The 17113-nt window shown below is 42.5% G+C and overlaps 1 protein-coding gene across 18 annotated transcripts in view; it reads right to left on the bottom strand.

Annotated features, from left to right (window-relative positions):
• casz1 (castor zinc finger 1) overlaps positions 1-17113 on the bottom strand; it is a 168760-nt gene that overhangs the window by 21815 nt on the left and 129832 nt on the right. For all 18 annotated transcript variants that reach the window (XM_084366700.1, XM_084366699.1, XM_084366701.1 and 15 more), the window contains 3 exons: positions 10415-10966; positions 3837-4737; positions 1679-1744 (listed from right to left, as the gene is read on the bottom strand). In XM_084366700.1, coding sequence (XP_084222826.1) covers positions 1679-1744; positions 3837-4737; positions 10415-10922 — 1475 coding nt within the window. In that variant the 5' untranslated portion in view covers positions 10923-10966. The remainder of the gene's footprint in view (positions 1-1678; positions 1745-3836; positions 4738-10414; positions 10967-17113) is intronic.

The raw sequence follows: 17113 nt of genomic DNA, 5'->3' as shown, positions 1-17113 counted from the left end.
GCTTGAGTGTGCGTGTGTGTGTCTGTGTGTGTGTGTGTGTGTGTGTGTGTTTGGAAATGGTGATGGAGGTAGAGGGGCTTTGGGAAGGTTTGATGGCTCTTTTAGAGAAGACAAAACCAGAAGACCGACTGCGTGCATGCACACAATAAAGCTGACATATGTCCCAACCATTAGGGTTTTCTATACTCTTTTTTCACATATATACACACACATTTACACTTATGAACACACAAAGCCCCCCGATCCCCTGGAGACTGTGGCCCACCCCTCTGCTCATTGCCCAGCTGTATCACTTTGCCTCTGGACAATTCCCACTTGCCGCGTCAGGGGGCCTAATGGGCCGCTGCTATTCAGCAGCAGATTAAATATTAATATCGCCACGATACAGAGATTGCAGCGCATCTCCAGTTACAATAGAGATACACAGATCAAAGTGCCGAGGCAATAGTGGGTGCATGAAAGCATTTAAAGAGTGAAAACTGCAACTAAACAGTACGAGGGAAGCTCTTTAAAACATCAAACTATAGTCTGGTGAGGAGATGAAGAACTTTTTTTTCTCTTTTCACAAGGATTGAACATGAACATGTTCACAAAGCGGGTTTTTAGTATTAGTGTGCACTCATTAGCCCCAGCTCCAAAGAGGACCCTCCCCCGCTTCTACCTCCCCTCTCGGTGCTACATTTGCCCTTTTTATGAGCCCTCCTTTTCCATTTTTTTTCCTCCCTCCTCTTCTATCCTTTCTCTTTTTTTCCCAACCCCAACACGGAAATTGAAACTGTATCTGGGCTTATCTGCAGCCTCCCCGTGCATCAACTGCCGAGATGTTTAGACAAATTTTATGCATTATGCAGCGCAAATATCAAAACAGTTCTTGGCAGTGCCAGCAGAAGCCTCATTAAAAATTCCTTAATTAAATCTTCTTGCAAAATGTAATCAGTCCAAGGAAGGGGTTTTGTGTGCATGTGTATGTGTGCGCAGAAGAGGACGCGTGTGTATGTGTGTGTGTGTCTGTCAGTGCCAAGGCTTTGATTTGTGCCCTTCATGTTATGGCTTGGAGAAGTAATCATTAACGCCAAAGCCACTTTGGCTTTTCAAATGCTGTTTTTCTCTCTTTTTAAATGGAATAAACAAACAAGTGATAATCACCTTTCTAGTGTCGGCTCAAAATGAATCCAGAATGGGAGACATTGTTCTGTGTCCATTGAAACCCAAGACACCTCCCGTCCCCTGATGCTTTTGTCTTTGTTGGTGTGAATGACAGACTTTTTAGATCAGTCAGTTCCTCGTGTGTTCAACAATAAAGGGCAAGACTCGAGAAAAACCTGGCCGAGGCTTATATCCTCTCTGTGTCAGTTATCAGCTAACAGTACACAGTTGCACAGAATTATGCTCTCCTCAATGTTTTAGTGCTATACACACCACAAGTATTTATTCAACCAGTTACAGTAAGCTACCATCAAACCATTTCGCTTTCATTACCCCTCATCCCTCGACTTCCCCTCAGCACATAAATTTCAGTCTTTTCTTAATCAATTTACTGCACACAGAACACTTTCATACCCATCTACGATCTAGTTACATCACTGAATAAAACACACAGCATCAGAGGATAAAAAAAAGGTTCGCTCTGTTTTGGGTATATTTTTTCATTGGGAAGCACATTGAGGGATTTGCATACCTGGCAATATATTTCTGGTAGAGGTTGATGTCATCGCTGGCGGGTTTATCTGGTGGCAGGCCATTCCTAATGCAACAGCAAACACAAAAGGGACAGGATTAATGGTGAGGTTGGGCTGCCTGTTGTTAATAAAAACAAACTGACACAATATTTACTTACAAGCCGCTCCCAAACTTTGGACTATCAATATACATTTTCTTGTGGCACAACAGCGTTTTCATGTGCCGTATGAATCAGGGATAGAAGGCGCACACTTTGATGCATGGGCTCCCAACCAATGAAAGGCAAAATGCAGGAGCAAAGGGACATTAATCTTTTATGGGGGTATTTTGGAGAGTGCTCATATGCAAAACTGGATAATGGGGATGTGGAAGAAAAGCTCTGAAAAGGTCTTTTCTGATAATCTCTAAGGGCCTTGGCTCTAATACTGATGTCAAGTTGTCTCCAATCAGTCTGGACTCAGTTCCAACAAAGATGTAAGACAACACTGCAGCTTCAACTGCATATAGATCAAGCTAATCGACTTAGTACCAGCTTCAAGTCAGATTCAGTTCAAAAAAAGGGAAATCAAGAGGATCTTCATATAACTACATGACAGAGGCATGCTGAGGGATGCTGTGTACTTTGTGCCACCTGTGATGTGAAGCAGGTAGCGGTAGCGTCTGTAGAATGACAGTTATAATACAGTATTGGTTCTGCTTGCTCCCTTTCAGAGATGGCATTTAGCTCCATGTGAGCAGTTCCACACGGGGGATGACCTGAGGTTAATCTGGCCCAGAGGGGAGGATGCACTGCCAGACATTCTCCCGAGCACCCCCTCACCTCCCTGTATACAAGCACCAGACTGGGTCAGTTAGCCAAGCTTGTAGCACCACTGAGCCCCAACCTGACAAAGGCCAAAGCCTGAGGGAGAGGTGCCTGAGGGCTCTTGAACAGTGTCTTTGATAGGTCTTGACTAACTAGAGACAAGGTCAAAACCAATCAAACAGACTCTGGGAGCTGTTTCCTACTGGTAGTGCACACGACTGTAGGCTAGCTCCCCAAACCCCTCGTTTGCTTCCTTTAAAGTGCACTCGTCAGGCAGTGCAGATTCGGCCCCTGTGACTCGCCGGGAGGTTAGTCATGGCTCCAAAGTAATTAAAGGGAGAGTTGTTACACCCTAGCCAAACGAAAGAAGTCAGTCACTTTGCGATGACTGTGCTAAATCAGTCTCCACGGAGTGCTACAGCAAGTAAACACTTCATGTGCCTTCGCAACTCATCATGTCGTGGATCTATTGGGCGCTGTGCGCTATTTCACACTACATTCCTGTTGGCTGCTGTGGAGGTAGCAATTACCTTTGCGTTAGGCTAACTGACTCACAGTAGCAGTTAAGTGTATGTGAGCTTCACATTAGCTCCAAGGTGTTCCACTGGAGTCTTTTTAATCTACCAGTAAACTTTAAAGCAAAATTTTAATGACAAGTTATGCAATTTATTAGCTCATTTTCATGATGTATGCATTGATGTAGTGTAAATAACTAATGCGGTAACACACAATATTATTGTCAATAAGCACAAATCATATAGTTATCAAAAAGAGAGGGATTTCTCTTATAATCAAGTTCTGTATAAGCTATTACCTTATTTTCAAGGGCCAAGAAAGATATGTTTTCTGCACCATGTGTGGCTTTTCATTCTGTTTCTTTGAACATATCGAAATATACTCAAGTGATTTCCATTACATTTAGTGAGAAGTTTGGCCATGGACAACGGAATAACTAATTTGTTTTGGTGCGTGTAATACTTCAATCAATAATACTTCAATCCTGCTGAACTGAAATGTATAAACGTTTAGTTTTTCTTGATTCTCTGATCAAAGACATATTTTTTATAAAGGCCACGCCCATTTTTGGCTGCACCATTTTGAATTCTGCATAGCACTTCCAGTATTTCACAGCTCCACCTTAAAAACCAAACACAATCTGCACCAAATCTAAGAAAATCTAACATACGTTTAACTCTAAAATCTGATGTACTTTCTCCTTCCTGTGTAACTATAACCACGGGATAAATTGAGTGAACTGCTTTTAAGTTTACACAATTCCTTTTGGTATAAAACTAATATAAATCTATCTGTTTTTGTATTTTGTTGCAGATTAAAAACTTGGAAGACTTACTTAACAGAGGAAACAGTGCCCGTGGTGATGGAGTCAGTCTTGGAAAAGCTGGACTTCAGGTAGTCAGAGGTGTTGAAGCTTAAGTGTCCCGCCTGGTCCATTGTGAGCCCTGGAGCGATGCTGGCCCCAGCTGCGCCTACGGTGGGGACACCAGGAGCTCCCGGGTTCCCTGGTGCTGTTGCGAGGACATTGGGCATCAGTGAGGCCTCAGGAGTCCCTGGCATTAGCTTCTGAATTGTTCTGATGTCATACTTCGAAGGGCGGCCAACTTTGCCAGTCTTAAAGGCGATGGCACCGCCCATGTCAGGGTTGCCCTCACCAGGCTTGAAGAGGTGCAGAAACTTGACGTTTTCCAAGTCGTATTTGGAGGGTCGCTTGTAAGCATTACCATTCTGCTGCTGTAGACTTTCACCCATCTTCAGCTTTTGTATAAAGAAGTCGTACTTGGAGGCTCGAGATGCCATGTTCTGCATGTGAGAGGGATTTGGTGGCTGGGAAGTGCCCAGCTGAGGTCCTCCTGGTGGTTTGTGGTCCAGGCTGGAAGGGTAGATCTGTGCCTCGGCCCCTGGGAGGCATGCAGAGGTCTGGAGCATGGTAGCGCTCTTTTCTTGGGCCAGTTTTGAGTTGAGGTCGTCTGGTTTGGGTGGGGAAGCATGCATGGGCCAAGGTAAGGTCTCACCGGCTTTTAGCTTGCGAATGTACTCTTCGTACTTGGAGAAGCGGGCACGCCGTGAGGCCTCCTCACTGCTGAGGGATGAGGGGTCTGAGGTAGCGGCTTTGAGCTTCTCAAAGCTGATCTTCTTGGTCAGCTCATCCCTTACCTGCTGGTCGTCATAACCGAACATTCCCAAAAATTCATTCATGGTGTTGGCTGCATAGTCTCGCAGGGCAGATGCTTCTCCTGCAAAGAGAAAAAGAATGGGTGAGCTTCTGTGCAAGATGCTTTCAGATTTTTCTATTCAGAGCTGCTACCAGCTGAAAACGTATTGCGTTCAGAGTCCCTCTCTGGTGGTGTCTGGCATTGCTGTAACTCTTTACTTAAAACAACATATGTTAGTATAATTGTTGAGCAGTGAAATTGAACCCAACTTAACCTGAGGTTCAAGACGTGTTAATCAGTGGCCAAACTCACCCACTGAGTCTACCAAATGGCTCTCTCTCATTACATGTTGACTGATGCTTGCTTGACCAGTGTTACACTGTCACCAATGCTTTGGTAGCTGAATTTGGCAATATAGACTATATTTGACAATTTATTTCATTGAATACATTAGATACAAATGAACTAATCTGGCAAAGTAGTTTGTTTTACAAGTGGAGAATATGCTTTATCCAATTAATTTTTGTCCAATGCTGTCTCGCTTAACATTTTAGGCAAATATGCTGTTACGTTACGGCTAGATTATTATTATATCCATATTCCTGAAAAGAAAAATATATATATGTGTATAATTGATTTGATTATGTTGTTCTTGTTATTTCAGAGCTGCAGTAAATTTAACAACAGGAAAAGTGATTCTGCACTGCAAGCTACAACAGCCTCCGTACATGTCTGTGTACAAGTGTCTACAAACAAGCAGTCTGAGGCATTGCTCTTCCTGTTTTGGTTGCACTTTAAGTCGGTCCTGCAGAATTTGCGGGTGATTGTGCTAAAAGACACACTGAACAAACAAACTATTCTGATTTTTGATTTTGATTATGTTATACTGTCATAACAATAGTAATTCTTTAAATCAGAGAATAACTTTCAAAATAAATTAAACATTCTGCATCTAAAAGTGTGGCATTTTAGTGACCACATTAAGAGACCTTATGTGAGAAAAAAATATACAGGGGAGGCTCTAGAAAAAAAACTGCTGATACAACTTCTTGGAATGAATAAAACTATCAGCACATTTCCCCACAAAAAATGTTTACATGATGACTAATGCTAGACAATCACAGAAAATTAAAATGACAGAATTTTAACTATCTGAGAAATTATTACATGTTAAATGCAACTCATAAAATCTCCCATTAATCTTGTTGAAAATAAGATGATTATTGTGTCACCTTCAAGAGTGAAAAGAACAAATCCTTCCCTCCTTTCCTCTTTTTACACATTTGTGAACTGAAACATCACTTTCATTTTAAGAGTCCATTAAATTGGACAACTTCCCCAAGGACATAGGCGAAATATAGTCAATGTATAGTTTAATTGCATTATGTGGAGATTAATTCTGGCCCATTAACTTTCATCCAGGTTAGTGCAAGGGGTCAGAGAGTGGGGGAAAGGGAAAAATGATGGGGCCTGAAAGCAGTGGAGGGAAAAAGTTCTGCATAAAGAAGAAGAGCGTGGAAAGAGAGGAAAAAGGTTCAGAGAGAGAGTGTGTGAGAGAGGAACAATAGACTTGTGAGGCAGCTTCTCAAGCAGTTTTAGTGTGCTGAGCTCCAAAAATCTCCTGTTGTGTCGGTCTGCATGTTAGGCAGGATACCAGAACACAGACATGCCAGTAATGCAGCAGATGATAATTTCACCTGGGTCATGTAAAAGCTTTGGCCCTCTTGACTCGTCCTTGGCACCGCTACAGGACCAGGGTCCAAAACCTTTTTTTAAAAATTAGTTTTATTGCTTTTTACACCGTCAGAGCACAGATGGGCTGGCGAGAGGTAACACCACCTACCACCCGGGTAATTAATACACAAATATTTCAGCTCTTGTCTCAGATTTCTCAGTTATTGCTAAATCAGTCGCTGTGCCCTGCCTTTCACATCTCCTGCGCAGCATGTAAAATAATCCCTAAATTTCCATTCACTGTGTTGGGGTTGCTCCTCCGTGCAGTGGATTGGTATGAAAGAGTATCTGGTGGATCGAAAGGGCATGAAAAATTTAAGAGAAATAGATCAGGTATTTGAGAGGAAATACCTGCGTGTTTGCTACAGATCGTTTTATCAAATCTACCACGTTTTCACATGTACTGAAACCACAGAGTAACACATACAAGTAGCTACTGCTGGGTACAGAACAGCTGAACTTACTCTACACTGATGTCTCTGTTGTTCCTTAAGCTGTTCATCTGATAATAGTATATGTCATGAAAGATCACTTGAAAGACATTTGAACACGCCACTTCAAAGTGCAACTTGCCAGAACATTCTTCTCATTTGATTTAGGTGTTGATAAGCTTGGTACTTGGTTGGATTTTATTGCTACTGTATTTATAAGGGCGTCTCAGGTCACAGCATATCATATAGCTCTAAAGTTAGGCCAGACCTGCCCAGTCAGAAAGTGCAACTACACTTTACTGTGTGAGGAATGATATCTACAAAGAGCAAAGGTAAAGGTAAAATAAACACTCATTTCTAAACTGTCACCGTTGATTATGTATCGACTGTAAATAACTTCATTGCGAATGCCTGTCGTATTGCAGTAGGTATTAAATTAAAGAAAATACCTGTAATTTCTGTTGGTCAGTTGGGTCAATTGCTAATTATTGCAGAGAGACTAGTGGTTTGTGTCATGGGAGCATGCCTTTTCCATATTCTATTTGCTGAGGGTATTATCATCACCTTCTCCAAAAATTAGTCGAGTCTCTTTATTCATCAGCAGAGCCGTGTGACGAGCTATCAACGAAAGGCAAATGATTGGACTTGAAAGGATTATGACTGGGACTGACAGGAGATAACCTTTCTAAAACACCATGTAAATGAGTTTTCTACTCAAGCCCTATCTGCCTGCCTCTTAATGATGCAATGTGACACCATGTGGGAAACTATGTATGGGTGCATGGGTTAAGGTGAGATTGGCCCCACCACTAATGCTACCGCACACGCATTTAAAAAGAAATAAATAAACCTCCTTTTTCTCTTCTGTTCGGTAACGCAGTTGACAAGTCCCTCTGCACTCACTCTGGTGTCACGGGAAAATCTACAAAGAAGTGGTGCCTAATCTTGACACTTCAGGCAAGCAAAATCCAACACACGACAGACACCGGCCTCGTCTATATTTGAGGCAATTAGGCCACATTTTCCCTCCCAGATATGATAACAGATGGGTATTATATCTCTTTTGGCTGACCAAACATGGCCATCAGTGTGGCATAGCTTCCCTGCTCACAGGAATGAGAGGCAGAGGTGTCGCTGATGATAAAGGTGCATGCTAGTGGCTATATATGGACTAACCCGCGTTTGAATACCCTCTAAAGGATGTCAGTTTTGAACCACTCAAGCACAATGTAAACGATTTGGTGAAAAATATTTTTTTAATAACATGCAGTGTTTTTCAGCCGGGGAGTTCAGTCGGGGAAAGTTTTGAGTAGTGGGATTCTTTTATATGGAACAATCATTTAAATGGAAATTTAAAAAGCAATTTGTGTTCATGTTAGTGAATTAGTTTAAGTGTGTTTTGTTTAAATGGACAGTGGTATCCTAATGAAGAGTTGCTTTGAATAAATGACATTATGTGCATTTGTTCGGACTAATCTGACACACACAAAACTGTACGGAGCTTCAAACTTGCTCGCTGTTTGGTTAGTTAATTAACAGGCAGTAAATAGAGAGTGCTTTGAAACAGCTTGGAATGAACAATAACCTTTTACAGTGAACCCAGAATTGCAAATGGAAGTCATGGTCAAGCCTGTTTGATCCATCGCTATGAGCATCTCTGTCATTGCTTTCATAGTTTTTTTTATTCATTGGTTTTTTCCATTGACTGGCTTATGAGGGCTCTAATGCGACATCTAAATTATCTAGGAAAAGTATTCTGGGGTTTTGCACTGATAGGAAATCCGCACGATGCCTCAATGTGAGGAGTTAAATGTTTTGAAGGTCGCAGTTTCTCTCATTGATCTTGCAATGTTTGTTAATTACATTGTCACTGATGTTATGAGAGATAATTAAGCCACTATGTTTATATGCATAATTACGTGCACTCCGCATCAGCCTTTGAAAGACAGCGGCGAGAGAGAGAGAGAGAGAGAGAGAGAGAGAGAGGGAGGAAAAAAATGTTTTAATTGTGAGCTGAGCAGAAACGTGGCAATATAGATGCCCTAGTTACAATCAACAAAGAGCAACTCTGAAAAAAAAAAAAAATAAACACTCTAAAGACAAGATTTGCAACTGATGCAGTGTGCTCTCCCCGCAGTCTTCAAACACTTTGGCTTTGTTGTGAGATGTAAAGTAGTGAGGCAACCAGTGAAGGGAAAGGTGTAGGCCTGCTACACAACAGTAATACATATTTACAGACAGGCTTTTTTACGGCCATGAAATAAACACAAAATGACTAATTAAAACCACAAAGCCTTTTTCATTTGCCTCTGAAATGAAACCTGCTTCATTTTCTGAGAAGCCCCTGCCCCCAATTCTGTATGTGGCCAGAGCTACTGCCGTGCACTTAGTGAAAACAAAAAGAAATGTAGACAAAAAGAGCATGTGTACATGACTCTGAGGTAGATACCTAAACCTAGATGAAAGACCAAAAAACTGTTAAACTGAGGTGAGCAAGCACAAAACAAAACTTGTTTTTGTACCGCAACAACCGGTCTCGCCTGCAAATTGCTGTTTTTTTTCTCTGGGTGTCTGTGAACAAGGCTTTATCTATTCATATAACCGAGCTCTGTTTTTTTACCCCTTTTTACAGCTCTGTTTTAACTTCTGCTACACAAAGGCCACTCTCTCATATAGTGCATATGCGTCTAGTTTCAAGGGTCACAGAGTATATAACCGTAAAAGGTACTTTCTTAAAAGATTGTTTGTGCTGTTGACACACACTATTGCTACTTCAGAATGACTGTTGGAAGTCTCTGCCAGCTTTATCTATTTGATAATCAGTGAATTATACCTAGGGAACATCATGTCATGATTAAACAGGGGTTATTATGAGTCATTTACAAGAGCATATAGCATTAAGGAATATATTAAAACATGCCCATGTCTGCTAACAATAAAAACATGAGGCCCCTGTTGTTTGTGAAAGATAATAACATACTTGACTGTGATATGGCATTGCAATATAACTTCCCTGTTTCTGACTGTATCTGACAATTCATCTCTTGGATTTGACAACTGTGAAAAAAACCCAGAACTCCTCCACGGCAAGACTACAACTCCATGTAATAGAGGAGCTTGAAGCAGTGGCTAAGTTTAGTGAGCTTAGGGAAAATCAAAGACTCAATATGTAATCCTGGGTGTAATATGAAGCTTAGCCTGGTCCTGCCATGCGCTCTTGGCCCACAGCTGCTGAGAGAGTGCATAAACGGCCTTACGTTGTAAGCCTACTCCATTTATGAATTTACAGTGAACCACACACTGACAAGTTCCTGTTTTCCCCTCTGGCCTGCCAGTTGTATCTGTCTTTAGGGTAATAATGTCACTGGCTATTCATAATGTAACTCTAGAGTGTCTCTTTCCAATAATGGGCACACTTAAGCTTATGTGGATGTGGCAATGTCACCCACTCTCTATCTGAGCCTTTGCCCTGTAATACTATGGAGTGGAATGATTTGAAGGGCAAAGGTAGCGTTGGTTTAAGATGTATGAAAAGGGTTGAGTTTAAATCAGAGTGTGGCACACTGATTGGAGGACACAGAGTCAAAATGTACCTGGAGAGGCGAAAGGTGCTTGGCGACTCTGGGCCTCGCTGGGTGGCATGTAGGTGTCATCTTTTGAAGCCTTGTCTTCAGGTTCTTTCTTGTCATGGAAACTGCCATCCTGAGCCCCCGCCGCAGGCTCGGCCTCCTCTTCGTCATCACTGCAACCTTTGGGCTGGACCATGTACACACCCTCTGGAGGGCCGTCTTCGTCAGTGCTGACTTTGAGTTCATGCTCCTGCTCATCGTCAGGAGCTGGCGGCTCATCGCCGTACTCGCCGTTGACCCACTTCTCGATGGCCTCGCGTCTCTTCTGGTCTTCCTCTAGGCTCTGACTTAGGTTCAGGCTCTCGGGGAAGTTGGTCTCATTGTCATCGTAGTGGGAACTGCCACGCTCGCTGTTGTCTGCTACACTCTGGTCTCCCTCTGCATTCTGGGAGCTGCTGTCGAACACCACCTGGCGGCTCAGCTTGGCACAGATAGCGTTGAGTTTTAGGCCACCTTTCCTTTTGGCGGCCATCTTGGATTTTCCTGAGGTCGTTTCAGTGCATAAACTCCTTTCAGCTGATGGAAACAAAAACAGAAAAAAAAGATATGCGATTACTTAAACTTCAAATACCACATTGTCTGTGTCGCAGTTTAACAAAACATAACTCCACTTTTCACCCAATAAGCAGGTGTTTTAAATGCGTGCCCGGCAGGCTTTCATGACGACCAGAAACAAAGTTTGAACCAGCTTTTTACATGTCATCAACTTGCACTGATTTTAGACATCGCAATGGAAAAACGAGTGATGGCTGCTATTAATAACTTCCAAAAGCACTTAACAATAACGGCACAAGACTGGAAGGACACACAGAGATACTGTACATATCTTTCTAAGTCACACCTCTTCGGCCAGCTCAGAGTTTAACACAGTGGTGGAAAAAAAAAGGAAAGAAAAAAAAACACAGGCAGCTGAAAATCACTGGCAGATAGGTATCAGACCCCCTACGGTACTACAAGCAGCAAAGACACGGCTACATAATCCTTCACATGACAGCGCTATAGAGACACTGTGAAATGTTATCTTCACTCTCACCTCAAGAGGCTGTGGTCCTGCCACTGAGTGGGGGGCTGCTCAGCATTAAAGCTGTCAGGATGTGGAGTGAATGCGCTGAGCACTTTTGGGCTTTTTGGAGCCGTGTTCTCATGTTGGCTATTCAGTGGGATTAGACTCAATATCTGTTTCTGTGGAGGTTGGTGGTTTCACTTTATTAAAGCAAAAATAATAAGCCGTGTACATAAGCTCTTTCTACCCTCTGCTGTCTTTAACTGTTGATCTAACCAAGACAGCAACATGGACACATCAGGCAAAACATGTTGTAGTTGTTGTGTTTTACATATCTTTGCTTAACAAGACATGCTGCACAGTCTCAACATTTTTTTCCCCTCAGCGCGGCCTCTCTGAACAATAGACCATGATAGAGTGTGCTTTGGGGCAGGAATGGGTGGCATTATTTCAACCCAAGTGGGGCTATCTTTATAACATGTCCTCTGATGAGGCAGGAACAGCTGCCTGTGGCATTCCATATCCAGAGCTGCCTTTTTAGGGCAGAAAATGCACTCTGGTACCTTTCACTTTATTTCCAGAGCCACCAAAGTTCACCCTCCAACAGTAATTTTCCAGACTCAAAATCAAGGCCAGATCTTTATCAAGTTGTAAATAACTTTCAAAAAGCGAGCAGGAGGTGACCGTGAGTAACACGGTATTTATGATATTAAAAAAAAGCAGTGGAATCGCCAGGGATCAGACGAGCATTTTAACTTGTATTCTGTTTTTATTTTACAGCTTTGTCAGTTGAGGCTCTGTGAAAACAGTTAGAGAGCAGATATATTTCTTCTGCGTGTGTGAAGTCGTATTGAATCTTAACTGAGCCACACTGTGGTTAAGATAATACACCATACTGAGCGACGGACATACCATTTCAGCAGACAAAAAATTTGATATCAGACGTAACAAAGTTCTATCTTAAAGACCCAATTCGCTCTCTGTAACAATGAGTGCGAGCCACTTCATTTTCCCTCAGCCATAAAGCCAAGCACAATCATGTGTGAGCCATTGCCAGCATTATGTAAATCACATCGGTGCGACATAAAATCCTGTTTTCATTTTCTTTTGCAAAGCTGTGGAATCATTAGAGGATATACAATTTGAAGGAGTTTACAGATCACCCCGTCACCAGCAGACAATGCACCCCCGTGCTCGCCACACATGCTTTCTCAGTTACTGTATTTACATTGCCGACTTCCTCCCTGAAACAATGACTTCAGGAATTATGTAGTTTTGAGTGGGCCGTATATCAGCGGCACATTACTGTACAATTTAGTGTTGGACAATTGCAGGCGGGGGTGAAAGGGTCACCTTTCAGGAGACAGCAATTTTAGAAAAAAAGGAATCAGCTGGAAAAACTATTAGGAAGTGGAAGACATAAATTTTCAAGTTTTTTTTTTTTTTTTTTCAGAAAGGAAGATTGAGGTCATTTGGGTGTTGCAGTGAAGGTCATTTTTTCTGTTTACTGCGTTCAGTATTTCATGCTTTAACTACCGATTTCCTTTGCATCGCAATCTCAGGCTCCTTGTAGGAAATGACCCCTACACAGTTGTTTCTTTCCATTAGTGAGTATTTATGTATGATTTTCTGTTAACAATGCAGAGCGTGAGTAGAGGACCAAGTGCTACTGGTTGAGTATCTAAGCAGACCTCTAACTGAATAATCAGACATATTCATTGTTTTCTTTTTAAAGGTAGGGCGTGATTTAAAACAAATTTATTATTGTGAGTCTCCTGTGAGGAAGAACATGCTATGGTTCAATGGTTTATGGAAGCTGTCTAAACTATTATTTATGCTGAGGGTTTCTGTCCACAGCAGCTTTTTGCCATTGCTTACAATAGGGATTGCTATGGTAACACTAAGCTGTTTACCTCAAGTCGTTTGTGTGCATGATAGCGTACAATGAGATAAAATCTGCGGGGACCTACATGAAAGAACAACTTTTCCCTCTGGGACCTACTCCCCCACCTCCCTGAGAGTCCAGTAAGCATTCTGCCTTATTAATGAATATCAGAAAGAAAAACAACACTGTCACATGCATTGGACATTATTTACAGTCTGTTTTAGCCTGGTGTGCTAATTGTCAAGGAGGAGACACCTCAGTAAGCACTGGGAGCTGGAAAAAAAATAGACAGGTCTGAATTTGAACAGCTGAAACTAATTTTTCCAACTGCTTATGTTAACTGTGACACTATTTTTACTGGAAACAGTGCAGGGCCGCAAAGGAGCGCCATTTACTGTCTGTATAAGGCCAAAACCTGAGGAAAAAGTCAAGAAACTATTTTGAATACATTTGGGAGAGGTCAGCTTCTTTTTCATCTTCAGTCAAAAATAAGTGCATCAAAGTTCTTTCGGGTCCTGTTTCTTCTCAGCGCCGGATGACACAGCTTGTGTTCAAGTCTAGCCCTCCGCACTTACTTTTCCACAGCTCTAAGCCCCACAGGTCTTGTTGGTTTTTGATGCAGAGTCTCTGTTTGTGTGCCAGAATGATATCATGCCCAATCAAGTGGTGTTTCAAATCCTAATAACGCTGTTGGAAGTGCATTATTTGTGTGAACGTGCACAGACTGTAATCAAGGCTGCTACGGGTAAAGGATGTGGGAGTTAACAATGGCTGTGAGTGGCAGGGTCACGCCTTTACCTCTCTCTGACATACAAGAAGAGGCAGCTTATGTCCAAAATGCAGGCGTAATCATCTCATGGAAGATGTAAAGTCACATATACAACATATAGAAAATTGAATAACTTGACTTTATTGTTCATTCAAAGTGCAGAGCTGCACCATAAACATACCGACTCCCTGCAGTGTTGTCAGTTTGTATGGAGCGAGCACACAGGAGGGTCTGTATATAAGCAGGGTGGATATTACCTGTTTAAACTGAAGCTTATGTCTTCACCTAATCAAACACAGGTACAGGGCTTGTTGTAGATTCCTGCTGAGTTCCAACATGACTGACACAGGGACAAACCCCCCGCAATATCAGGAGTTAATTAATACAAACAGGGTCTGGGAGATGTCTGTTTAGCTCAGGATTATTTTACAATATGCAACGGAGAGTTGCTGTAGCTCTTTAAAAAAGCCCAGTTATAACTTTATGAACCTTTGGCAGATTAATCGACAAGGCTGCAGCTCCCTGCGCGTAGCTCACTGAACCTTTTGTGTCTCTGGCTCTCAAGGGAGATGTATGTGTGAGAGAGAGAGTGTCTGCATGTGTGTTTCAGAAAAATCACTGAGCCACACAGGCAAACATACACAGACACACTTGAAAATTACCATGTTTTTATTTTTGTAAATTTACGGCTTGCAGGAAGAGAATGTTTTCCTCTTCTCCCTCTCCCCCCTGCATGGTAGAGAGGCTGCGGCAGCCGCAAGGAAGTCAAGCGGAAAGCCACTGATGGACAACTACGCCACGACACCCAGACCCCAGCATCTGGCCCCTCTCTCATTTTTATTACACAAGAATAACAATAAGCAGGTCGCCGACCCCGCCGTGAGATTTTGCCACAGTTTTCCAACAGTCGGTGCAGCCGATGCTGAGAAATTTCCATTTTTCCGCATGCATATTTAATTGAGTTTTGTCCCAGTGGTGCGGAAATGATTTGTTTTTTGCTCTCTGTTCACTTGACTCCTCTTCGGAGTCGCTAACCCTGATTAAGACGTTCCCGTTAATTTCCCAGCGCACACCTTTTTTTTGTGCATTAATGGTTCTGATCGTCTAATTAAAACTTCTCAGCTCGGCTGCTGATCACCGCTCGTTGTGCCTCTGACCTGAAGTTTTAATTGCCGCATCAGAAGCGATAATAATAATTTTGAGGTTCTGATGATTAAAAACAATGCCACTGCCAACTAGTTGATAGATGGGGGTTTAGGGGTGGGTACATCTGAGGAGAAGTTTATGTAGAGAAGGGATTTAGAAAGCGTGCTGTAAAAGCGGGTATACACTTCCAAGGAGCAAGAAGGGAGGGGTGGGTACTATTGTAGGTGATCACTGAGGAGAAGGGGGTGGCAGAGCATATGGAAATCTCCCAGCTCTCGTGTCCCTCAGAGTCGTACTGAAGAAACAGGTTTGGCTGGGACTGGGACTTAGCTCTCCCCACCTCAAATCTAAATCTGCCACTAACCTATCCACTTTGGAGCTCTACTCACTTGGCAGGTTTGCCAGGTTTGGGAACGGAGAGAACAAGAGACAGAGAGAGCACGAGAGAAAGAGTGATAAAGGCACATAAAAGATGACGACAGTCCAATACCGTCTGCTTATTTTCATAAAAAGATAATAGCGCAGTAGGCGCGGTACAAAAGGCACATTGTTCATAAAGTGACTGAATGGAAAAAAGGAACCTACAGTGACTGTTGTCTCTGCCATAAAACATGATACTGATGAGATAGGTAGATTACTGTCAAAACAGGAGAAGTGAGTTGTTTGTGATCTTCTTTTAAACTGTACTTTCACACTGTACTTTACAAATCACTCACACTGCAGTAATGGTAGGAAATGATTCGGGCGTGAAGAGAAAGGGAGAGACTGTGCACCCGGTAAACTGCCACCAGCACCAATCTGTCACATTTTGTTCTTTTTTTAACCACTAATAGATTTTTTAGGTTCCACTACAGGATCAATGTTTGGCTGCAAAACACACTGTACAGTACACACACACAGGGACATACAGTCAGGAGGTAGCTGTCTTCTCTTCTCTGCCCTCTACCCTCCCCCCTGTCCCTCTCTCTCACAAATGTATTTTATTATTAATCAGTTGGTTGCACATCTGCCTGCTTGTTGTTTTTTTCTCTATCAATAAAGCACTTATTGCTTTTAGTCTAGAATGTGACCTTGCACATTGTGTGCTGTCTTTCTGGGGGTGCTGACCTTGAAGGACCCGTTTGGACTACTACACTGCAGCTCAGTCCACGGGCTGTTATCAAACACAAGCCCTCAGCCAAGTGCCACGCTCTCGTCACACCGCCGCAAAAACACAAAGAAGACGCTGCAGGACAAAGACAGACGCAAACGGCCCCTGTAACACACAAACACACACACACACACACTGACTGCACGGGACAATGGCTGAAGAAAACAATGTATATTTCAAGTGCAGACGGAAGAGGAAAGACGTTGAACTTGAGGGCAATCAGGCAGGAAAGTTGAAATCTGAGGACAAATACGCCCTCCAGCTTCATCACAAACAGGGTAATTATGGTGTTTTCCAGAACAGAGGACAAGCAGCCTAAAATGGTCTTAGGGAGAAAAAAAAAACAATCTGACATGAGTGACAAGAACCATTCTGACAGCCACGTACTAAAACAGCCAACTTTTATTGAGTTTGCTGCTTAGGGTAATTCATGGGACACACGGCTAACTTGTTAAAATTGTACATCAAATCTGGACTCACAGCTGGCACCAGATGATGACTTAATTTAGAAGTGTTTGTGTTGCGGGAGGTGAAAAAAATAACTTTGCTTTAAAAATAAACAATCGCACTCAGTCTCATGCTTACACCGACTGAAACAAGGGAAATTTATTCTTGCAGCTTTATTGTGACGCTCAGCTCCCATGTTCAGTTTCAAGACACCACAAGTGCAATTTGATAAGCCAACCGCCATGGTAAATGAGCAGACGACC

The sequence above is a fragment of the Pagrus pagrus genome (assembly GCF_965226575.1).
Source record: "Pagrus pagrus genome assembly, chromosome: 11".
Classification (NCBI taxonomy): domain Eukaryota; kingdom Metazoa; phylum Chordata; class Actinopteri; order Spariformes; family Sparidae; genus Pagrus; species Pagrus pagrus.
The sequence above is the reverse complement of the archived record's forward strand: the minus strand, read 5'-3'. Positions and strand labels throughout refer to the sequence as shown.